Consider the following 25666-nt stretch of genomic DNA (forward strand, 5'->3'; position numbering starts at 1 on the left):
TGGAATACGAGCCCGCTTTCGGAATGAATTATGCTCGTAATCCGAGGTTCCACTGTATAGGACCAGTTTTAATTACACAGTCTGGATGAAAACTGATAAGTTATCACTAAAGTTGCTCACCAGAAGTTGGCTTTGGTAAACTGCTCCATATAGAGCTGCTCGTCTGTGAAAGGAGCGAGATGGACGTCTCCGATAGTGGGAAACATTTTTCCTAAAAGCATAGATTAAACACGATGTCAGCGATTTACAGTAAACAATCCATCACCATCATCATGAAAACGAACAGACACACTACCAACCATTCGGTTTGAGGAATTTCTTGGCATGCAAGTAGCTCTCCAGCATTCTCTCATTAAACAGCATATAACCCATGGGCTCGGAGATGATAATGTCCACCTGCTCAGGCAGGGTGACCTCCTCCACTTTTCCGGGGATTACTATTACACGCTCTGTCAACCTGTTACTGTTCACCAAAACCTACACAACACATACATACATGTCCAAAAATCCATTTGTACACTTGTATGAAGATGCTGATTTATTGGGTCAAAAATGATAGACTGAACAGAACTGTACAAGGCATTGTACCTCTGCATGCTGAGCCATGGTGCTGGCTTCCACAGCATACACTTTACGCGCACCAGCCTGAGCTGCAAAAAACGACAGGATCCCTGAGCCACATCCCACATCCAGTATCACCTACAAACAGAAGAAAAAACAACATCCAACCCAAAAGATTAAGCTGATATTAATCGTTAATTCTTCTTGCAAAAATAAGCAGGGACTTTAGAACACTAAGTCTCTTGTGAACACACACTAAAACGAATGTTTTACAAAATAAAAAAAGGGGCATTTTAAAAAATACAGTGCAAGTCTTTTTTTTTTTTTTTTTTGGTACCGAGAGCAGTTCATCAGCAACGCAAAACAAATGTACTAAAGGCACAGAGATTTACACAGGAGGCATCAGTAAATAAAGACTGTGTGTAAAGAACATAAGCTGAGCCATGAAAAAAAGGAAAGTGGCACCACACCTCATCAGCAAACTAATAATAAGTGTCAGTGCTGTTCAGCAAGAAAAACTAGATATGAGTGCAGGAAGAAAATAAATTAAAATACATGAAAATAATTAACACAAAATATAAATTAAAAATAAAACGAATTAACCTGCATTTTAGAAAAAAGGAAAAATAAATCCTGACAGATAAGTGTTTCCGTTTGTGCTCCCCTTCTCGTCTTACACAGTTACCCTTCCTCCACTCTTTTCACACGCACACAACGGAAACGCTGTTTTATCGGAAAAATAAACAAATTATCTCTCTAATGACACTCGATTGAGCGACACACTAACAATCACTGCTGTAAAGTAAAAATAAAACAAATTAACCTGCACTTTACCTTTGAAAGGAATGGTGACAGAGCAGTGTTTGTGTAGAGCAGAGAGAAAAAGTGTGTGTGTCTGTGAAGGCGAGGGTAGAAGGTGACGTGCGCGCACAGACAGAGCAAACTGAGCCTTGAGCAGAGAGAAAAAAATGGATCTTTAACCTCTCTAATGAGACTTGCTTTTGCTTTACACGCGCACTGTACACACACTCATACAGACAAAATAAATTTTTTACACAAATACACATGGTCACAGTGTTATAGTAAACAGTACACATGTGCACAGATGTTGATTAAACCATAAAGAGACGCGCACTAAGACCCAGCATGGGAGACGGTTACCGCCAATTCCGCAGCACAAGATAAAAAAAAAAAACGTTGGCTTAGTTGTGATCATGTGACACTCGGCGTCAAAATAAGGAGTGCATGCATGATACATGATACTCAGTACTCGTAAACCAAGACTTGTTAGTTTTCACAAGTCAAAATTTATTAAAAATCTTTGCTCGTCTTGCGGAACACACACAAACCGCGTTACTCACAATCCGAGGTTTCACTGTACGTATGCATCTATGAATGTATTTAAAAAAAATATATATATATATATATATATATATATATATATTTTTTTTTTTTATATATATATATATATAAATTACAAGCAGAAATAAACAATATAATTTAGCCGAAAACAATACCCAAAAATACAAATGACCAGAGCCTACAAGTTACGCATTTTATACTGAACTTATACTAGAAAAAAAATTTATGATTCTGGCTGTAATCTCTTCTCTCATTTTGCCCCAGCTGCAAGGCAGCGAGTATGCAGTTGATTTCTAAAAAGCAGTCCCTCCAACATTGAAAAAAAAATTTTGTATGAGTGTTTTGCAAAAGTGTTACATGATTAAAAGATGAAACCATTAAGGACATTAATTTCTGTACAATATAATGAAGGCAACTCCCAGAACTGGTCTGAGTACTCATCAGGTTCAACTAAGGGCAGAACAGGAATCAGAGGTACACGTTCAACCAACACAGACTGCTGAAGATTAGAGGAAGGATGTAACCCGACATGGTGGTCTGCTGTTTCTCGATGTGTTGTGCATTCAGAAACTCTTCTGTGCTCACCACAGTTGTAAAGACTGATTATCTGAGTTACTATGAGCTTCCTGTCAGCTCAGACCAGTCTGGACATTGTCCTCTAATCTCTCTCATCAATAAGATGTTTCTGCTTGCAGACCCTCTGTTAATCCGCTGCTAATTTTCTGCTCCATTCTGTGTAAAAATGTGTTTAAAAAAAAAAACTAGGAGATTGGAAGTTTTAAACTCAAACCAGTCCATCCAGCAGCAACATCACCTTAAGCCCTTAACCTGTATCTGCATGATTATTTGCACTGTTGCAACATAACTACATTAAATAACTAAGTATGTGCAGGTCATCGTAATAAAGTGGACAATAAGTGTACATTTGTGTATTTGAGGAATAAAATACCTTGTCTTTGAAGTCAGTATGGTTCTGGAGAATGGCTCGTTGATAAGTTCCAGTTCGAACATAATCCTGCATCATGTTCTGCTGCTGGGAGAGGTAGCCATAGAACTGAAAAATGACACAAAATAATAAAAAAGAGAATTTTAGTATATTTTTAAAGTCTGTCCAACAGTCTTAAGAGAACATGTACAAGAACACAGTTCTACTTACTTAATATTGCACAGCTTGAAAATAAAACAAAAGCTCAGAAAACTGACTTTGGTGGTAATTGTCTCTTACCCTGACATCTTTAAATGATTTTATTCTATACTCAATGCGTCAAGTCTTCCCCTCCTTAGAAGCTTAAAATACGACAGAACCATGTTCCATTACACATTTGTTACATTTTATTCTCCTGGAAGCCTTTGTATAGAAGGAGATGTATCATGAACGTCGGGTTTAAGGCATGAAGCTACAGCTGGTTAGGGCATACATAAGCAAATGCACTGAAAAGCAATTTAGCAGGAAACCTCATTAAAAGGCTGACAAAGGGAGATCCTCACACCAGAGACCCTCAGGATCATAAAGGAGGTAGAGGGACTCTGTACTGATGAGTGAAATCCAGATTCCTTGCTCTAATCAAGCATTACAGAGAAGACCAATTGATCTGATTTTGGAAAAAAAAAAAATCTGCATGCAGGGGTTCCATTAATGGAAAAAAAAAAAAAAAAAAAAAAAAGAGTAAAGTAGGTTCAAGTTGGTTTTATTTTTATTTAAAATCTTTAAATTTTAGTTGAAGGATCGAGTTTCACTGCATTTAACCACATGCCACATACTTATTAAAGGTGCCATTAATTCTGGAGCTCACTGTAAGGCACAAACGGACATCCAAAAACTTAGACTTTTATTCACCTGAAAGTACTGTACAGCTGATGACTCCTCAGTCCTCTCGCTGAACACTGAGTGATCATTCACATGGCCACGACAGTTCTTCAGCAGATTGTAGAATGAGGAGAAATCTGTAATTGACCAAAGCAGCAGCAAATTAAGCAATGAAACCGAACGTAAATACACTATACAGCCAAATGCTTGCGGACAGCTGACCATCAGAGCCATGTGTCCATGTTTCTCATTGTACATTTTTAGAGTTTTAGAATTCACTATACATACACAACACGTAAAAAATGACTTCCAAAATGTTTTATGTTCTGTATCAAGACTGTATCTCAAATCTGTAGGAAGCGTTTCTTTCACCTATGCATGGACATCACTTTTTGAGATTTAGTCCCCGCTTCACTCTTATGGCAGGGCTGAAAACATGAATGAGGTCAGGTGCTGCGGTCAGGTGAGGAAGTCTGAGGTGCATTCTAATTTATCCCAAAGGTGTTGAGTGAAGTTGAGGTTAGGGCCCTGTGCAGGACACTTGAGATCATCCACTCAAACCTTCAACAAACCATTAGTTCATAGAGCTTGGTGTGTGTTTTTCAAGCAAAGCTTTAGAAGAAGCAGAAGAAAAATATTCAATTATTTGTCATGTACTTTACAGCACAGTGAAATGTCTTCTTCGCATATCCCAATTAGGAAACTGGGGTCAGAGAGCAGGTTCAGCCAGCTTACAGCGCCCCTGGAGCATATAGGGTTAAGGGCCTTACTCAAAGGCTCAACAGTGGCAACTTGGCGATATTGGGGCTCGAACACCCGACCTTCCTATCAGTAACCCAGTAACCCACAGCCTTAACCGACTGAGCCACCACTGCCCCAAAAACATTTAGCATACAAAAACATCCTAGACAGTTGCTTGATTAAATAACATGTAGTTCGGAGAAGAGACATAGGTGTGATGGTCACAAACTGCAGTTTGAATCAAGTTACAGCACTTTACATTAATCCTTCTTAACTTAAGTCATTTAAGTCAAATCTGCTCATATATGATGTTAGTCTTTCAGCTGCACCCATTGAGGGGTCGCCACAGCTAACCAGTCCATCATCAGAACAACTTGGCACAGGTTTTATATCGGATGCCCTTCGTGGTGCAATCCTCCCATATTATCCGAATTTGGGACCACCACTGCATCCAGTGACTGGGGTTTGGGCATTGGCTGAGAATCGAATACGGGCCTTCCGCATGGCAGGCGAGAAACCTACCACTGGGCAACCAATGCTCAAGTATGCTCATATATATAATGCTCATATATACGCTTTAACAATTCCTGTCTGCATTGTGTGCTCACATATACACCACCTTCAAAAAACGAGTTGAACTTTCCACAGAAAGTTTCAGGAACACACACTTTTTTTTTTTTGTGCTGTGTTTAGGCCAGCCAACAGAGAGGGTTACCTGTGGGGGAGGCGAACTGCAGAAGCACACTGTTACAGCCCAGTGTTATGATGAAGGACTGCTTCCCCACACGACTGCACTCTGTCTCCCGTGACACTGAACACTTAAACACACTCGCCTCCTCATCTGCAGAAAAAACATACAATCAGAGGGTCAAAACAAAGCCATTATATTATGTCACAGGGTGAACTCTACCAGAGCAGACACTGTTTGGGTCACTGACCCTACTAAACTTTAAGAAATACACTGTCTGAGAGTTGGGTGTATGAAATACATTTCTACAGTCACTCAAACAATTTGTACCAGTTTACAGTTTGTGTTTCAAAAAGTGCTTCAAGGGAAAAATAAAACATTACCAGATGCTTGTAAAAAAAGATCTAGCACTTAAGACAGATTCTTAACTGATCCAGGATTAAACCGGAGGCCAAACAAGATTACCTAATGCTATTGATAGCCCACAACAACATACTGATCCAAGTCCTGTACTTTTAAAGGCATGGGTGGATGCATGTTACAAAGTGCTTCATGACTGTCTAAAGATTTTAAACCTAATTTGGCACAAAAAAAATTAGATTTCTGTACGACTGTGAATATGCACAAAGTTAAAAACTACTGCAAATGTGTAAAGCATAACAGTTTTACAGAGATTCCCACTTCTGCATTCATAAGTGTTTAAAGCACAGCACATGTCTATTTCTCCTTTTCAAATCCAATCTGCTCACAGTTTTACAGTGTCAGCCTGAAGAAAACCTAAATCTAATAAACGCTTTAAAATCTGATTTATGCAGCGTCGGCGCAGACAAATCACCAGCTCGGACACTCTGAACAAGCAGAAATCACGTGTGGGTATTTGATTCACAGATCTGTCGTTCATAAAGCTCTTCTACTATAAACAAGTGATCAGCCACACAGAATACCATCTTAGGTGCAATAAATGAACATCCCAGGAGCAGATGTTGGCTGTGACTTGCTGACTTTGCAGTTGTGAATACACAATAATACATTTGCTAAAAGCGAAGATTAAATCTATGTGTTCCTTGTGTCTGTATTGATGCATTTAGGATAAAATATTACATTTTATTACTTGTACAATTAACTACAAAAAAGTACAGCATGATTAAAAAATGCATTAAACTGCCTTAGCAAAAGTGTATTAAGTTTCTGAGAAAACCTGGAAAGAAAACCTGCAAAACTGTCTACTTGTTTGTTTTGATATACCTTCTATCTGTTATTTCATACTGTTCAGGCTACTGTAGGTAGGTGGGCGGAACTTTATCTAAGGTATATGGGCCGGAATAATTTAAATGTAAAAACGTTTAAAAAAAATAAAATAAATAACCTCTTAATGTACCTTTAACTTGCCATATGTAGCGGTATTGTTAGCTACAACTTTGTAGCACAGATAGTTCCAGGGCCACCAAAACATGACACTAATGGTTTTACTTGATTAACCTTATTAATTAATAATTTGTCCATGTGTTCTTAAACAAATAGTGTGTCTGGCTGCTTTGGAAACCCAGCAATGATACTCAGGAGAAAAAAAGGTTCTCACACAAATGGCTGTGAATATCCAATTCTTTTTTTAGCTGAGCAAATCACAACCTATTTTCATCAAAATGCATCTCAGATTTTTCTGTTGCACACTTGAATATACTAAATATGTTTTCTTATTACTGTCGAAAATAAAAACATGAGAAATGGGTAATGCAACTTCTGCTTCTGCTGCAATGAGCACGAGTCAAATATAAATTTTAAAAACATTAAATATATCAAAAATGTTCAGTTCCTGAAACCGTGACTCTGCTTCGTGTTTGGCTGCAGCGCACCATCTGGTCACCCTTAAATACTTCCTCAGAAGAGCACTCCAGAGGATTTTTATCCTTCGTTAATCAACACCTTATGACTGGGAATTCACGACAAGTACCGTGTTATAGATGAATTTCCCATAAAAACAGTGATGCAGATTCATCTCTCTCTCTCCTTTAAAAATTCCTCATTAGCTCTTCACAGACAAAATTACTTCAGAACCTCATGCAAATTTAATCCCATCACACGTGCTCCTCTGTGAAATTAGTTTTGCCCAGATTAGTCAGAATTGTGTTTTTCCTCATTCCTCCACTAAAAAAAAAAAAACATTTACTTGAGTTTTTAATCTAAACTCTTCAAATAATTTTATCACACTGTGGACAATGTTATCATAAGCTGCTCGTGATGCAAACATCCCAGTTTGTAGGAAATAAACTGCATTCAGGTAGGATTCTGAGGGCTACATCTGTGGTCATTTTTTATACATCTCCTTGGTGACAAATCTCTCGCATCTGTACAGTAATAAAATAACCAGAAGAGGAGCGAGTTTCTAAGAGGCTGCATTTTCTACAAGCCTGAATGTTTGCGGAAGAAAAGACTGTTGTTCATGATTACTGGTTTTTTTTTTTTTTTTAAACAAGAAGCATTCATTTGTGTTTATTCAATCAAGATTATGATTCTGTAAGTAATAAGTATACAAATTCTGATTTAGTATTACACTTTTCAGATTTTGTTACAAGTTTAAGACCTTAAAGCTTAAAAAGAAATTAGACAATTTCATTCCTCAGATGGCTTCATTCACCAGCTTCAAAACTGAATTAAATTTGAGTAATTAAATGTTCCTTATAGCATTAGTTTTAATTTAAAAACCAAGCGCAGCATTTACACAACACAAACTTCAAATACAAGAGTTTAACATTTACATTTAAAAAGCTATATTTTTACTGAGCAGAATGCATCATCTGAGCAACTGTCACCCCCATAATTATTATTTCTTAACAAACTTAGCAAATAATTCACTCTTACCACACAGGATGACTATGTTTACAGTGTACCACCTCAACAGTGACGCTATACTGCCTTACATCCCGCCACAGTTGCAAACGTGGTTACATGCGGATTCTAACGCGCGTGTTTTGAGACTGGTGTATATGTGGAATCAGTGGGTTTTAAGACTTAAAAAAAACACTAAGTCTCTTAAGAGACTTTAACGCGCGCCACCGTCGAAACGTAAGGACATAAAAATTCATTTCTGTTGCACCCGTTGGAAGCTCGTGCAGAATTAGATACATCTAAAAGCTGATCAGTCATGACTAGTCAAGCTGGAAAGCAGTCGCTGATCGACCAGTGCATCACTGTTATAAATGTTATAAATAATTAAAAATTCGGCACACAAAAGAATCGTGATTTATAACTTACCACATCCAAATGTGAGATCATAAGTTACGACAGAAATTCTTTTAAATTACACACGGTTATGCAACCTACTAGAGGCTTCTCCTAAAGACATTTTATTGCTGTGCTGACGAAAAATTTAACAATGAGAAGAAATGCAACTTAGTTTAAAAAAAAAAGTGAGGGGGGGGAGGTATCCAAGTGATAAACTAATCCTATTCGAATGAAGCTATTGGTACTTTATAATTTGCCAATGTGTTTAAGAATGTCTCACAGATGTAGAGGTTAAAACTTTACATCTTTGGTCACGGGACAATTTTCTCCCCTCCTTCTCAGGGGCATCGGTTGGTGTGAACAAAAGCGGCTGTGCCGAATGAACAGCAGGCAGAAGGGAGGCGGAGAGCCGCTATTGTTCCACACGGAACAAAGATGAACGCCTAAACACTGCAGAGAAGGTAATAAAGAAAAACTGCCTGATCTCCAGAAACAGCAGAAATAAGTTCTTAGAATAAACTTCCACTTATGCGCGAGCGTCTCTGATAAACGCCGGTTGTGCTGCGCGTGACGGCACGAGCGCCATCAATCAAGCTTCAAAACAAAACAACGCGCGTGGAGCAGTCGGCACGCGCGTGTTAGCTGGAGCGCTGTTACTAAAAACAGACACACACACATACGGCCGCACTTAATCACAAATAAACTCTACAGTTTATTTAGTCCTAAAAATAAGTTTGTGGTAATTTCAGAGTTTTGTATGTCAAAGCAAACTGGTCAAGTTAACTTTCTGACTAGGCGCGAATCTACATCAATAAAGCTAGCTAGCTACATTTTTCACCCCACCCGCATCCAGGCAAACCCCACCTCCACAAGGAGGGAGTTACTGGTGATCTTTCAGTTCCAGTGATCTGATTGGCTTGTACATCACACCCGCAGATTTTCTTACAAATCATAGAGGAAAAGGCGTGATTGGTCAAAAAGCGGGTGGGAAAAATATAAGCGTGTAGCTACCGCTACTTAGCCAGGCACTAACTTGTAGTGTTATCCTTAAAATTTAGGAGAAAGTTAATATTAAGTCTCGGTTTTTATTATTGTTACGCTGAATACATCATACCAGCTTAACTTTGTGTGTAAACTAAACTTTTCAGACTTTCAGAGCATCAGTTAGCTAACTATAGACAGCCTGCTAGCCCGGTTTATTACAATGCAAATTAACTTGAAGCGCTAAAGCATCAGCGTGCTAAACACACACATACACACACACATACATACATATACAGGAATGTAGAATAAACCTACACTCTGTGTAGACTAAAACACTACAAACTGTACCCGAAGCTGTGTTAAACGCTAAAGCAGTTTAGCGGTGAGAGAAGACGCGCAGCGCGGCGTCCTCACTCGCCTGGAGCAGCTAGCACGCGAGGCTAACGTGTCTTAGCTCAGGCCGGCCTGAACACAAAGGCTTTAAAAAAAACCTAAACAGTCATGTACTCACTATTCGAGAGGTTCAGAAGGGCTGCGTCCGGCGTAGTCTTCACCTCCAGCCGCAGGGGCTGCTGCTCGGAATGCCGTTGGATGTCTCCGTTGGCGTCCCCGATAGAGAGGAGCCGCACGCCGGGAAACACGGACACCGCCATCTTCGAGCTCGCGCAGAGAGACAGCAGCTCGCAGCAGCGCGCGACATCCAATCGCGCGAGGAAAACTGGGCTCAGCTCACTACTACCCCCTAATGGCCACAACCCGCCATGTACGCAGCTTTATGATTAACATGTCTGCACCAAAATACTGTATGTTGACATTATTATGACTACTAGAATTAACCGATATTTAAGCATTTTTAGTAAGTAATTATTATCAAATAATTCAAAATTATTATAGTTTATAAAATCTATTCGAAATAAATGACTGATTTTTAAGTAAGCATGACTGTTGTTCAAACTTTTCCAGAGACAAATGGCTAGGAATAATGAAATTCCACTTTCTGTCTTAAAAAAGAACTTACATCTTCTATACCACTTAATCTTGTATGCAGGGTCAAAACAGGTTGCCAATCCATGGCAGGACACACACATGCACACACTCAAAAGCCTATTTTGGCAAACACCTGTGACTAAAAACAAAGGAATAATTTTTGCTTCAATTTACCAATCCACTGGGAACTGTTGGGTTGTTATAGGAGAAAACAATCACAGCCCAACAATGGACTACACCATGAAAGGGAGTCCAGTTTATTGCAGGCAAGGCTCCATATATTTATTCACACCTGGGGCAATATACCTTCCCCAATCCACCTACAGATGTGTTCTTGGGGAGGTGGAAGGAAACTGGATAATCTAATGGAAATCAGAATAAATATAGAGAGAGCATGACAGACTTAAAAAGAGCTTACAAAAACTGGAAATTCAAACTGGGAAAACTGGGAATTTAAAAGCTGTGATGCAGCAAATAGTCTACAGACTTTTAATTAATTAATAATCATGGATTTTATAAATACTTTGCACTTCCCGCTCTATGCATGGTCTCAATTGCAGTTCACAGTTGTAGATAAAGGCTCTAGTGTCACAGAGAGATGGAGAGAGAGAGAAAGAGGCTATAATGTGGACTTATAGGACAATATTAAACTTCAGTGTTATAATAGTCAACAAATCACACCATCCTGCATTGATTATTTTTCACTAACAGCACATCACATAATTACTTACTTAAAGTAAGACACTATGATTAAATGTTCAGTAATAAATCATCATGAAATAACTTTATTGGACATGTGATTTAACATTACACAAGTACAAGTTAAGGCACCACTGGACAGAATTTAGGTAAAAGAAAAATAGTCACTTATTATTTAAAAGATGTAATCAAACACGTTTGCACAAACCTTCCATAATTTATATATGCTTGCACATTTTGGGGACAAAATGCACAGGATTTTGATTAGGACACAGGAAAACTTACAAGTCATTAGAACTATTTAAGATAATACGTTAAGATAAATCTTTTTAGGAATTCCTCATTCAATCAGTTATTAAAAATGTTTGAAACTATGATGGACAGGAGAACATAAAGTGGGTGCTACCATATTTTATTTCATCATATTATGTTTATATTTTGTGTTATTGGCATACTAAGAGTTTACACAAAGGAAGTGTATTTATAAGATTAACCGATGCAAGTTGACAGACATCTGCCTTCTATTTAAATACAAAGCAGCATGTTTTCATCAAAAACATGAGTTAAAAGCAAGTAAAGATTTTTCCCACAGTGGTTGCCATTGTTTATGATTCTGAATAAACAACAGGGCCTTAAACTTGGTCAACATACCAATTATGCCTTATACAATACAGTAGAGTTTTTGTTGCAGTTAAAAAACAATCAGATTAAGACCTATAAAGTCTAATAATATCCAAGATTGTTTTTGTGTGTTGCAAAAAAAAAAAAAAAAAAAAAAAGAAATATAGTTAAAAGTTTATGGCTTTCTTAAATGACCTGGAAGGATAGTAGTGTTTCATGCTTGTGATACCAAACTTTATACATGGCATCCAAACATTTCTCTTTGCTATATTTAATTAATTTACTCCTCAAAAGGAAATGCAATGCAAAGACATGCAGACACATAAAATGTTAAAAATAAAATAAAATAAGGTGTCTGATAATTATTTAATCATCTCATCTCAGGCTTTATTTTGACAAATTAAAGAATTTAAAAAAAATCACTAGTTTTAATAAGGACAAATTACAGGAAACACCTATACAGTATATTGACGATGCTAGTCAATGTAAAAGCAATGTTGATCCAACTGCACAGTTCACACCATTCATTATAAAGTGAATGAAGACAGTAATAGGATTTGTTTTTAACACCTTGTCCTTTCTTCTGTTCAGAGAGAGAGGCATAGACTGAAAAAATAAGATACAGATGATTAACCCGGAGTGGATGAATACATTTTCAAATATATCAATGACTGAAAAGGGAAATATTAAAACTCATGCACATGTATAGTGTGGACATACCTTAGAAGAGAGCACAGGATTTGGGAGGCCTGAAGGGATTATCACTGGATGGAACCCCCACAAGCAAAGGATCCTTATGGGCATTTTGTAAGCAGAAGGCCTTTAGGTCAGCTGCAGCTAGTGATACCTGATACGATAAAAAAATAAAATAAATTATATATATATATATATATATATATATATATATACTTAATTAAAAAAATATATAAATATAGTTATATTTTACAAATCATCTGGGGAAAAAAATATAACGTACATCCTAGAATAAGACACAAGAAGTTTGTTCAGAATACATTGATTAAAAGGTCACATGGGTCTCCAGTGTATGTCTACACATTTAAATTATCCCCTAATTTTACCCTGTTTTTGTCCATTAATGTAGTAAAAATTTCCTGCCTTGGATGATGTCATTCCAGGCAACCAGAAAAAAGGGGGAGGAAACAATTTATGCAGAGTCCTTCTCTGGCTCAATTTCTGGGCACAATTTTCCATTTGGAATAGTAGGGAAACAGAAGGAGTTGGCATTCAGGAATACCAAAATGCATGGTCTGAAAGGTATTTCTGATGGAAATTAACCAGAAGTTTTGGAGATATATGACAGGGCCTTTGTTTGGCCTAGAGACTTATGACCATTTCGTGCTGGTCTTGGCAGAAATTAGATGAGTGTCTTAATGGAAAACACCATTTTATTTCATTTATAGCATCATATGTAATGCAACCGCCAGCATTAGGCAATACCAATTACATCCCTTTAGTGTTATCTTTTTATGGGACATGGAATCAGTGGTTATTTTTTGTTCACAAGGAGGGGAATGGTAAAGGCAGGTGAAGCAGTGCAGTCCTCAGCTAAAAAGTAATAATTCATGTTATGGACAAGATGCAGTAAATTTGTCAGGCCACAATGTATGCGATTTGTGGTGGGGAGCATAGACATCAATATGTACTGTAGATGCTGCATTGGTGACTGGATCGTACGTCATTGTGTCCGCAATTCTGATGCAGGTAAGACAAGCATGTAAACAAACAATTAAACAAAGGAGCTGCGGTTTTCTGGATAAAAAGCACTATAATGTTTACATTTCTTAACTGATTTCAGTGAGATGCATTTACATTTAAGGGTTTATGATCTACAGTATGTGTAGTACCAACATGTTTTGTTTACAGTTATGTTGTCAGTTATTTAATCCATTTGTCCCAGCTGAGTTTGAGTCAGTGTAGGGTTGCAACATTCTGCACATTTTTCTTAACTAAAAACATGAATTATTAATTAATCGTTAGTTATTAATGGTAACAAGATGAACATATTTTATAGCTGTACAGTCTTAAGAAATTAGTAATAGATGCCAAGTTAATGAAGCCCAAACCATTTAAAGAAACTAAATAATAATAAAATAGTAATGACTAAAACAGACTGCATGTTAATTGAAAAGTTTAACCATCACAGCCCAGTTTTACTGCAACTGCCTGCAGTTATATTTTGCCACACAAATTATATTTTCCCTTTTTCAATCTCTCACACATTCTCTCTTGCTCTGTGCTTGACAAGCAAACTAGTTATAAGGAGACCAAGGTCTCAAACTCTGTAGTTTCCAAAAATGTATTAACTTCACAGTCCTCAGTTGTCAAATTCTGTAGGGACACAAAGATGTCTTCATATTGTGATGGTAGAAGCTCGCCTATTATGGAAAAAACTGTTATTCTAAGACAGCAATGACCGCTTGTCAAAAAATCTGATCCGATTTAGGTCTGCATAAGGTTTAGTTTTAGCACTGTGGAATGAAGGGGACACATTTGAAAATTCTGATCCTGACCTTGCATACAACTTTCTTTTTTTTTTTTTTTTGTACATTCAAAAAGTTAACTTTTTTATATTAATCCATTTTAGCTGGGGTTGTCTTTTTCCCACAGGAATAATCACACAAACATATTTGAACATATATTGTGTTTGGTATAGCTTAGATGCCTCATGTTTTGAGGATTCGCCAAGTTTCGCTCTTTTTTATATCTCTGAAGTGTTGCTTGGAGAAGCCTCACTTGTGGATGCTTAAGGCTTGTGGAAGCTCACACAGCCATCTCATGGTCACAAGCTTACAATCGACAAAGGGCTTCTCTGTTCCCAGGGAGAAATCCCCGGATGTTCGCTTTCGCCAGTTACAACTAATAAAAATAATATTGTGGAGAGAAGCGGTTTAATAATAATAATAATAATAATAATAATAATAAAACAGTCATCTTTCTTACATGTATAAATTATTTATATCGACAATGTCAGCTTGTATAAACTCGTGTGTACTCACATCAGTTTTAGTAGACGCGGTAAATAAAAATAAAAACTCGATAAAAGTAGCTAATGTTGCTAAACTGCAGTGAGAGTGCGTTCACTGGGCTGCAGTGTGAATGCAGCAGGACAGGTGTGTGTGTGTGTGTGTGTGTGTAACGTAAATATAACCTGAGATTAGATAATATAAATATATATTTTAATTACACACACGACAATGTTAGGATCTTATCAGATAAATAAATACAATATTGTGTTTTAAAGTATAACGCAAAGCTTTTACGTTTGTTTTTCTTACTCGTAAAACAAGTTTGTCCAGTCACACCCTTAAAACTGGTTCATTTCCTCATTATTATGATGATGATTATTATTATTATTATTTGTTGTTTCAGTCCAGCTCGTTCTGGTTCAGACCTACCTTGATTCTCCTGACGCTCGCCTCCAGCCGTAGCTGCTTCACAGCTCTCTGGTGAAGGACCAGAGAGTTCAGGTTACTGCTGCCGGCGCTGTTGTTTGACATTTCATTCAGCTGAGTGTTCTGATTAAACACTGATTGAAAAGAGCCAGACTGCGGTCCTGACCGACTCCACAGCGCCCCCTCTGCGGGGCACAGCTACTCCTCCTCTCACTCAACTCACACACCAACATGTCATGGGGCTGTTTATAAAAAAAAAAAAATAAAGCATACAACTTTGAACTCTAGTAACAAAAAGACGCGAAAGTGGCCCAATATATACAGTATAATATAGGGCCTAAAAATCTATACACATTTCAACAGTTGTCATCTATTTTGGAAGGCAAAACCCATATAGCAGCAGTGTGTAGTATTGTTTCCTCTGAAGATGTCAGTAGTTATACCATCATTGATGATTTCATGTGACCGTGTCACGTGTGTGTGTGTGTGTGTGTGTGAGACTGGGTTTATATACAAAAGTGAGGGATTCAGTAAGTCCAGTAGCTAAAATCAATTTCAAAGTGCTAACACTGGTGACTCTTATTAAATAAATGTTTTCTTACAGAAATCTTATAATCTAATATATTTTCTATTCAAATTGGGCTAACTGGTGTTTCCAAATTGCCCACAGTGCCCTGCGATAGCTTGAAAACATTGTCAAGGGTGTACCTCACCAAGTGCCCGAATGATGAAACTGGCTCTCATGAAGACCATTCCTGGAAAGCAAGACCAAAGCTTACCTCTCCTGCAGAGGAGAAGTTCACTTAAAGTTACCAGCTTTAAAAATCACCAATTAACAAACCACCTCAAATTAAAAGCACCTCAGATTAGTATCTGCTACATATGTTCTGTAAAGCCTTCATAATGTCTCACATCTCAACTCTCATCAACTGTTCAAAGGGAATTACTGCATCTTTTGGATGCCTTTTGCTTTGTTTTACAGTGCAGTAAGCATTCAAAATATCCAATAATCGCAATATCCACCTGGATATACAATCATGTACATAGAAACAATACATTTGTATTATTATGCAACATATTAATTACATTCATTTATTTATTTATTTATTCATTCATTTTCTATACTGCTAATCCTGTACATGGTCATGGGGGCCTAAAGCTGATCGCAAGGCACAATACAGGAAACACACTGGGTGAGGTGCCAATCCATCACAGGGCACACATGCACACACACTCATTTACAGACTACAGGTAATTTGGGAACACTATTTAGCTTGCTCTGTAAATCTTTGGACTTTGGGAATCCACATTACTGTTTAGTTTTTAGTTACCAACATGACTGCATTATTGTAAACAGTGTATCATAATAGTCTGAGTAGACTTAGCCTCAGTCTTTGGTATTCTTCTTCTACTTCTTTTTCTTTGGTTAATATTTTTTTTACTCTTTGTTCTTGTAGCAATTTTGTTTATTTTAATTAAATGTAAAATTACAAAAATAATAATTTATAACCTAGACTTTACTATTCTTCTACAACTTGTCTGTTTGTATTTTATTGTACAGTATAATCAATGAACTGGCTGATTGTCTGTCTTAATGTAACACAAAGATTTTCTAATAACTTGTTTGCAAGTTAATAAAGCCAACTCAGCATTCATCATATTTTTGCTCTGGGAAAGATGAAGAAAAACAGTAATGGAGAATTTAAGTGCTGAGGTTATGGACAATGGACATTACAAATGTTTGAGGTGATGTTGCAGTACAAGGAAATTTAGAACATTGTTTTGGGGATATCTGAGATGAAGAAAATAGTCAAAAGAATTTTTTGCAAATTTTTGCCTGCAATGCCAAAGAAAAGATAAAAATTGCAAAGCAAAATGTAAAGAAACTAAAGACGAAAACCAAGGAAGTGGTTGAATAACTTGCCCTTTTTGAAGGGAGCTTAAACAATTGCAATGTTTCACCCCGAAGAGCATTAGTGAGGTTGGGTAGAGAGGTCTGGGGTGCAGTCATTGTTTCAGTTTATCCTAAAAGTATGCAGTGAGTTTTAGGTCAAGGGCTCTGTAAAAGCCAGAGTTGTTCCACACAAATCTGGGCAAACCATGTTTTTATAAAGCTCACTTTGTGCACAAGGACATTGTTGGTGTTAGAATAGATTCGGGCCTCTTTATTCCAGTAAAAGGAATTCATAAAGCTACAGCGTACAAAAACATGTTTTTTTTGCTTTTGGCTTTGTGGCAATAAGTTTGGGGAAGCATCACATATTGATGAATTCCCTTAGCACTCTCTTTCTCTCTCTCTCTTGATGATAATGAGACAGAATAAATTATTTTTGTTAGTGAGAAACCCCAAACTTAATTTGTCTTAGAGGTTTTCCCATGGCCAAAAATGTAAAAAAAAAACAAAAAAAAAAACAGTTTTGTCTCTGACCGAGATAAAGAACTTAGTCAGTTAGTTCAGTAGCTAAAATAACTGAATTTACAAAGCGCTAACACTGGGGATTCTTTTCAAATATGTTCAAATCAATATCAATATTTTTAAACATCAAATAAATGTTTTAATCATTCATTAACTAATCATTCACTATACCAGGAGACATTGTGCCCAAGACTGGTACCATCGCAGAGTGCACACTTACACACACTTACATACACTCATTCACACACTATGGGCAATCTGGGAATGCCAGTTAGACTAATCTGCATGTCTTTGGATTGTAGGAAGAAAAACAGAATACAGAGAAAGGGAAGAATCAAACACTCGACCCTGGAGGTGCAATGTAATAGTGCTAACCACTACGCCACTGTGCCAACTAAGTCTTAATTCCATCCATTTATCTAGGAACCTTTGTAGTCCAACTAGGGACAGGGGAGGCCAATGGTGATTACCATTATACTAATTTTATGTTAGGTAGGACTTCCGGTCAAAATTTACACACGCGTTCACACATTACGGGCAATTCGGGAACGCCAATTAGCCTTATCTGCATAGCTTTCAATTGTGGGAGGAAACCAGAGTACCCGGAATAAACCAACCAAGCAACATTCATGCACACAGACCCAAAGGGAGGAACTGGATCATGCCGCCTAAGTCTTACTTGAACAAACGTGAATTTTTTTTTCCTGATGAATAATAACAGATTTTGTATTAAAATTATATAACAATTCTGTCATGTAAATAACAGACAGTATTAATAGCAGACCAGATGTTACAGGAATTGATTAAGCCCATTATAAAACATTCTTCTATATTTAATATTAACCTTTACACAAGTAAATATTAGAAGTAAATAACAGCATATAACAGTACATTAGAATTCTGTTAATTAATTAATTTATTTATTCATTCCTTCAAGGACGCATTGCCACACCCCGCTATAATGCCTTCACTATTCAAGGTGTTGCTTAATTCGTGAGAAAGTTCACACGCACGGAGCAGCCATTTTGCGTATACGTCATTAACAGGAACGCAGAATCAATATAACCCCATAGCGCCATCTGGCGGTCAGAATTTCATTTTGCGTTATCACGTGACAGGTCAAAAGCATTACATCCGGGGCAGGTGTTCAGGTCAAACGGAGAGGTTTCACATCCGTTATAGCCATCATGTTATTACGAGTAAGTAAAGTATAACATTTTGGTAAACATGTGAGTATGTATGTTACATTTCAGATAATCGTATATACACATAAATTGTGTTTTTAAATTGTCTAACGTTAACGAGTCATGCGTTTTAACGGCGGTTAGAAATAATTAAGGATTAAAGATTAATTTCTACATGCATCTTATTCACGTCCATGTCCTTACTTGTCTCTTGTCTGGTGCCTGTTTTTATTTCAGAGGGTGTTACAGTGTAGTGTATCTGCACTAAAGAGCCAGCGGTCATTTCACCCGAGTGCTCCATGGAGAAGTCCTCTCATTCCCATCGTTATAGAACAGACAGTAAGTTTCTCTCAGTCTCATCACTAATCACGTGGGCTGAGAATTAAGTGGCTTAAAAGTTTGATTTGTTTGTCATTAACCCGAAGTGACTTTGCAGTAGAGCAGTGAATTAAAGGTAGCCTGTTTTTTATTTATGTTTTGGTTTTATGTATATAGTGCTTTTAACAATGGTCATTACTGCAAAGTAGCTTTACACAATCAAAAGAATTGAAATGATCAGATTGTCCCTGATGAACAAGCCAAAGGCGACGGTGGCGGGGAAAAACTCCCTGAGATGCCAACAGGAAGAAATCTTGAGAGGAACCAGATTCAACAGGGAATCCATCCTCATTTGGGACAAAAGTATTTGACCAAACCTGCAATGAAATTGTATCCAAAAACCGTATGTCTACAGTGAAACCTTGGATTGTGAGTAATTTGGTCTTTGTGTGTTTTGCAAGACGAGCAGAATTTTTAAAATAAATTTAAACTAAGGTCTTGAAATACAAGTAGTACGTATACTCTTTGTCTGCTGAGCATCACATGATCATAACTGAGCCAATGGTTCTTCTTTCTCTCTCATGCTGTGGGATTGTGTGACATCGTCCCCCATGCTCAGTCTCAGTGTGCGTGCGTCATTCGTCAACATCTGTGTGCATGTATACTGTTTACTATAACATTGTGACAATGTGTGTGCGCGCTAGTGGTGCGCTGGACGTCTGGAAACCTGCAGACCCCGTAAAGAAATTGACACTTTATTTGCAGGACGGGTTGACGCGGGGCATTAAAAACAAAATTGAATAAAAAATCTATGTATGTTGCGTGCAATTCCCTATAGCATATATTAAATATTTGGGAATATCTATTTTCATATTTTATTAAGTTCTTTGATAAGGTTACGTCACGTGACAAGTCACGAAAGCGCCAAGCAGCTACCGCTGCCAGTCACAACAAAAACAAAGAAATAAAAGTGAAGATGGAAGACGAGGTGCAGGAGAAATTGAGGTCAGGAATTTACATCATTAAAAGAAAAAAAGGTCAGGCTGCTAAATCTAATGTTTAAGCATTCTTTTTTTGCACAACGAACGTAAAAACGCTAAATGATCATTTCCGTGTGATGAATAAAAAAAATGTCAGTGGTTATTTAGCGTAGGCTGTAAACTGTAATGTAGGCCTGCCCTATACAAATCTAAAATAAAAAAATGTTTAGCCTAGATTACAAAGGCTGCTTTGTAAATGTGTAATTGTTAAAATGTGTATTATTATCTTGTTATTAATATGATCTGATTTATCGTTCATGTTCATAATCATATGTTGTTGCCAGTTTACAGGGCGATGTTTCCAAGCACTTTCAGGCTGAAATAAAGGCTGTTTTCATTTGAATTACAATGCCTAGTATGTCTATTTAATGGTCGCGGGTGCAGGGCGGGTTGTAAAAATAGATACAGTGGTGCGGGGCGGGCTGGGGCGGGCCAAATAATTTCATAAAAGCGGGACCCGCGGGTTGGAAAAATACCCGACCCACGCATTGCTAGTGCGTGCGCTCATATAAAGCTTTTTTTATTTTATTTTGTGTTCAAGTACAGTGACAGGGAAGAATTAAGTGAAGAAAAAAAAAGTTAAAAAGGCTGTAGTGGTGCGAGAGATGAATTTGTTTAACGGCAATGCAATGTCATATTTCCACGAAATCCTCACAAGAAGGCAAAAGCAAGTGTTGTTACAGAGGTTCTGTCCAGTGATCCGACAGAGACTCTCTGTCAGAGAGAGTGTGAAACTCGTCCTCCTCATCCTCCCCTCTCTCGTCTCGCACCAGCCCTGATTCTTTTTAAAGGTGAAGTGCAGGTTAATTTTTTTAATTTTTTTACTTTAAATTTTTTATTTATTATTGTTATATGAATATTTTGAGTCATGAAACGAATCATCTGGGTTTCCATTATTTCCATCATCAAAAGAAAATTTGCTTTAATATATGAGCGCTTTGGATTACAAGCATGCTTTCGGAATGAATTATGCTCACAATCCAAGGTTTAACTGTACTTCAATATGGAGTTGGTCCCATTTTTCCGGCTCTAACAGTTTCCACTCTTCTTGGAAGGCTTTTCACAAGATTTTGGAATGTTTCTGTGGAATTTGTTCCCATTCGTTCTCTAGAGCAGTTATGACGTGTTGACTTGGCCTCTAAAATTTCAATCCAAACAACCATCTATGGAATGTGCTGGAAAAACAAGTCTGAACTTAAAGGAACTGCTACTGACAGCTTGGTGCCACATACCATAGTATACCTTCAGAGGTCTAGTGGAGTCCATGCCTCAATAGGTCAGGGCCATTTTGGTGCCCTACTTAATATTAGCCAGGTGGTCATAATGTTATGGATGTTCTGTGTACAAAGCAAGATTGTATTTTTGCCAATCTTTTGCTCTACACTTTAGTCCAGTAGTAACCCTAGGTATTGCACCACATATTTATAAACTTAAAAGATGAAGCAGCTATACTCTGGCAAAACGGGAGTATTGTCTTGAGATAGAAGTGGTTTTATATTTTCCTTAAAAAGCCGTGCTTTAGGACTTTTCCTTACAAATTAGGCCATTCTTGTTACAAGTACTAGACAGTATCTGCAGAAAAGGTGAAGCTTTAAAACCGTTTGAGTCAATGGACTTTTTCATAATTTACTGCAACGTCTCTTTTTATCATGTTCCTTTTTTTCCATTAGGGCCGAGGGGAACGTGCCTATGACATTTACTCACGTCTTTTGAGGGAAAGAATTATCTGTGTAATGGGTCCAGTAAGTATCTCTGAGAATGATTGCAAGGATTCTTAGAAAAAATAGAAAGAAATTCCTAATCCTACTGGCCAATTATTATTTTTTTTTTTTTGTCGTTGTTCATTAGATTGATGACTCGGTGGCAAGTCTGGTGATTGCACAACTGCTTTTCCTTCAGTCTGAGAGCAACAACAAGCCTATTCACATGTACATCAACAGTCCTGGTGAGAGACATGTTTGTGGACTACCCGTAAAATAGTTTATACCAATAACATCTAAAACAGACATACTTTGTGGAAAACATAATGGCTGAATATTAAAATATGAATAGAGAAAAAACTAATTGTTTTAAAAGTTTTAAAGTTCTCTTGATGAACCTTAAATGCACGGTGGCCTAGGAAAACCTTACACACTGAAATCTTTAACAATATAAAGAGAACTTAAATATATTTCTCTTTTGCATGTAATTGTCCAGCACAAGTCAATTTTTTTTCCAAGATTTCATCTAAAGACACTAACACATTTATTCTAAAAGCTCTTTTAACTACTCTTAACATATGTGATATACATGGGCTTTCGATTTAACAAAGATTATTTTTTTCTGATTAAAAATAACCACGTGATCATAAGGATTATCCATACCAGTCTTGCTAGTTTTTCCTCCTGAGGTTAAACCAGTCCTAACATTTGACCAACAAGAGTATATATGCTGTACGTCATAGATAATTTGGTAGCTAGTATTTAGATCATGTATGAACTAAATTTACTGTAGTGCATAAAGAACAACTTGTCAAAACAAGAACAAAACTGACTGCATTAAGAAAGCACAATTAGCGAGCTAGTAATTAAAACCCTTTTAATTAGACTCTTTGTAGTCACATATTTAAAATGGCTCTTTATTCATTATTATAAATTATAAATATGCTGCCTGGCCCCAAAAAAAATGTTGCACAACTAGTCATTCAATACATTCAGGTCATCAGCTGACTTCATTTTATTGTCACATAACGTTGCTGAGCCTAGACCTGACCAACTAAAGCAACCCCACATCATCACTCTGACTCCAGAGGCTTGTACAGCAGCCAATATGTATAATAGGTGCATCAGAGTAAGAAGAGAAGAGGTTAAAGCAATGCACCCATCATTCTGGAATAGACTCAATCTGGACTAGTCCCAACTATGCAACTTTTCTGCTCTTACTTTCACTATTTAACGTAAACTATAAAACGATTTTTTAAAAATACAATACAACTTTAAGTGGTCTCTGATCCTGAAGTTATACTTGATATTTTTGTATATCAAGACACATTTCTTCCACAATGTTGGTTCATTTTAACATCTTATTTCCTTGATGTAGGCCAATAATTTGACACTTTAAATTTGGCTTTTTAGTAATATGTCAGCAGTTCTTTACAACCTTTTATGTTCTTTAAGCATTGCTGTTTTTGCCTGCAATAACTGGTGGTGGAGACATGATGGCTTTGTGTTTCTGCACAATATCCCAAGAATAAGCTGTGAAATGTGTTTTGGATTCATAATGAATTATCATTATAACCAGCAAACAAACTGATTAGATTTTGAAATTAATCCAAACTACATCAAAAGTCTATAATTCAATATCTTGCAATATCTTTCTTCCTGTTTACAATGTATAGTAGGGCAAATTAGAAACAGGATGTGATCTTTTTTCTCTCATTTACACATAGGTGGCGTGGTCACAGCAGGGCTGGCAATCTATGACACTATGCAATACATCCTTAACCCGATTTCTACGTGGTGTGTAGGCCAGGCTGCTAGCATGGGCAGCTTACTGCTGGCAGCGGGCACTGCGGGTATGAGGCACTCGCTGCCCAACGCTCGCATCATGGTACACCAGCCTTCTGGAGGGGCCAGGGTAAGAAAACCAACAGGATTTGTACTGTGTTTTTATTGTTCGCTTTTGGGAGCATCTTTAAAAATCTTTGATTGATCATTTCAGGGTCAAGCAACAGACATTGCTATCCAGGCCGAGGAGATTCTCAAACTTAAGAGACAGCTTAACAACATCTACTGCAAACATACTGGACAGCCTCTGGAAACTATAGGTACTGTTTTTGTAAAGCAGAATTAGGGCATAGCATGCTTTTGACCAGACTGTATCCTGTAAGAAAAGCGAAATCCCAAAAGAATAAAAAGGAGTTGTTCACTTAGAGCTTCAGAAATTATCAATTTACAGCACTTCAGATTAGAGCCCTTATGAAAATCAGGACAGACCATGGAATTAAAAGGTGTGTCCAATTTTTTGACTGGCAGTACATATGTTTAGCCCACTGGTACAGCCATCTTTGGCTACAGTTACAAGGCTTCTGGAGTATGTCAGCCATGCATTTTATTTTGGCAAAATCACTCAGTGTTAAACGGAGACTGATCAGTCTTATTCTTCTTATTTATAATCATATTAATGTCCGTCTGGGCTTCTCTTGCTCAGCGTAGCTTTGACAAGTGTTGTGAAATTCAACATGTGCTGTTGTCTTGTTGTAAAATGAACCAGAGCCCACAGTCCATATCCACCTTCCCCTCAACACTGGTATGCATTCCAGCTAATTTTGGCTAGAATGTCACATTTAAGCAAAGAACTTTTGGTCCTCATATTGTTTTTTTTTTTTTTTTTTTTTAATAATGGCTTCTTTTTGCCATTATTCCCCATTTTCTATACACTACATGGATAAAAAAACAAATCACAAAAAGAGTCAAAATATTTTCCTGCATCAAGCAAAGAACTAAGAATTTATTAGAATTTGGCTTAAAAACTGTCCAACACTTTAAAACACACTTTGTGAAAAAATGAATCCAGATCACAAAGGCTTGAAGTTGCATTGTAGCAAAAAATCTACAGTATGTTTTTTAATAATGAAATTAAGAGATTTTTCCCTTTTTCCCTGCATAATGCCACAAAAACTTATTTGGGACTAAACCGCTGTGTGGTCATATGAAACCACTTGTTGGTGACGCTAATTAGGGAAAAAAAGGCTTTATGAAGCATAAAGATTGGAGCAATGAAAAAACTCATGTGGGCTGGTGAGGCCAGATTGACTTTATTACAGAGGGATTGGTGCATCAAGGTAACCGGGGAAGAGCATAAATCGATGCACCCATCATGCCTAGTGCCCACTGTTATGACCTGGGGTTGTTTCAGTTGGTCAGGTCTAGGCTCAGTAACGTTATGTGGCAAAAAAAAAAATGTCAGTTGATGACCTGAATGTACTGAATGACCAGGTTATCATCAATAATGTACTAGTACTAATAATGAATGTTTGAGAACTTTGACACATTTAACTTATCTGTCCCCTTTTTTTCCCCCCTTAGAGAGCGTGATGGAGAGAGACCGATACATGAGTCCTATGGAAGCACAAGACTTTGGGATTATCGACAGGGTCCTGGTTCACCCTCCCCAGGCTGGGCAGGATGAGCCAGAGCTGGTCCAGAAGGAGCCGACAGCATCCGCCTGCCCCTCAGCCCCCTCCCAACCCTTGGTCTCAGAGGTGGACCAGTGTGGAGCTAGTCCACCTTCTTCTCACAAACCTGAACCGTGACATTGAGGACCGGTCAGTGATCGGGTTCAGGCACAGTTACACTTTTATACAATGGGATGAGATACTTGAGAGTACCTTTGTTCCTCTCTGATTTCCACATGTGAGCCTGTGTTGTACGTGTATCACACTGTACTGAGCAACTCTTATCCTAGGACAGTTAAGACTGACAACATGAAGTCAAAACATTATGGACAAATATGTAACAATATGGAACTTTGTCTTCCTGTACCCAAAGTTTGTGATTTTAACTAATTAGAATCACAAATAAAAACACCACCTGAACTATCTTGTTTTTTGTTTTTTATTTTAAACAATAATTCAAAGTTAACA

The 25666-nt window shown here is 37.4% G+C and overlaps 3 protein-coding genes across 3 annotated transcripts in view; 1 reads left to right on the forward strand and 2 right to left on the reverse strand.

Annotated features, from left to right (window-relative positions):
- Positions 1 to 10048, reverse strand: part of carm1 (coactivator-associated arginine methyltransferase 1) — a 17219-nt gene extending 7171 nt beyond the window's left edge. Inside the window, exons 1-7 of the mRNA XM_053514450.1 lie at positions 9877 to 10048; positions 5187 to 5312; positions 3761 to 3867; positions 2873 to 2977; positions 589 to 699; positions 300 to 477; positions 121 to 211 (exon numbers count right to left, since the gene is read on the reverse strand). Of these exons, the coding sequence (XP_053370425.1) occupies positions 121 to 211; positions 300 to 477; positions 589 to 699; positions 2873 to 2977; positions 3761 to 3867; positions 5187 to 5312; positions 9877 to 10018 (860 nt within the window). The 5' untranslated portion in view covers positions 10019 to 10048. The remainder of the gene's footprint in view (positions 1 to 120; positions 212 to 299; positions 478 to 588; positions 700 to 2872; positions 2978 to 3760; positions 3868 to 5186; positions 5313 to 9876) is intronic.
- A 1069-nt stretch (positions 10049 to 11117) lies between these two features.
- si:dkey-204f11.64 (uncharacterized protein LOC100537752 homolog) lies at positions 11118 to 15253 on the reverse strand. The gene is made up of 3 exons (XM_053514782.1): positions 15089 to 15253; positions 12393 to 12519; positions 11118 to 12278 (listed from the first exon to the last, which is right to left on the reverse strand). Exons 1-2 carry the CDS (start codon positions 15188 to 15190, stop codon positions 12394 to 12396), a joined length of 228 nt encoding a protein of 75 aa, XP_053370757.1. The 5' UTR covers positions 15191 to 15253; the 3' UTR covers positions 11118 to 12278; position 12393.
- Positions 15254 to 18622: 3369 nt separating this feature from the next.
- clpp (caseinolytic mitochondrial matrix peptidase proteolytic subunit) lies at positions 18623 to 25618 on the forward strand. The gene is made up of 7 exons (XM_053515038.1): positions 18623 to 18700; positions 18923 to 19024; positions 21714 to 21785; positions 21892 to 21988; positions 23471 to 23658; positions 23743 to 23848; positions 25110 to 25618. Exons 1-7 carry the CDS (start codon positions 18689 to 18691, stop codon positions 25334 to 25336), a joined length of 804 nt encoding a protein of 267 aa, XP_053371013.1. The 5' UTR covers positions 18623 to 18688; the 3' UTR covers positions 25337 to 25618.
- Positions 25619 to 25666: the final 48 nt, after the last annotated feature.

The sequence above is a fragment of the Clarias gariepinus genome, chromosome 16, assembly GCF_024256425.1.
Source record: "Clarias gariepinus isolate MV-2021 ecotype Netherlands chromosome 16, CGAR_prim_01v2, whole genome shotgun sequence".
In the NCBI taxonomy this organism is placed as follows: domain Eukaryota; kingdom Metazoa; phylum Chordata; class Actinopteri; order Siluriformes; family Clariidae; genus Clarias; species Clarias gariepinus.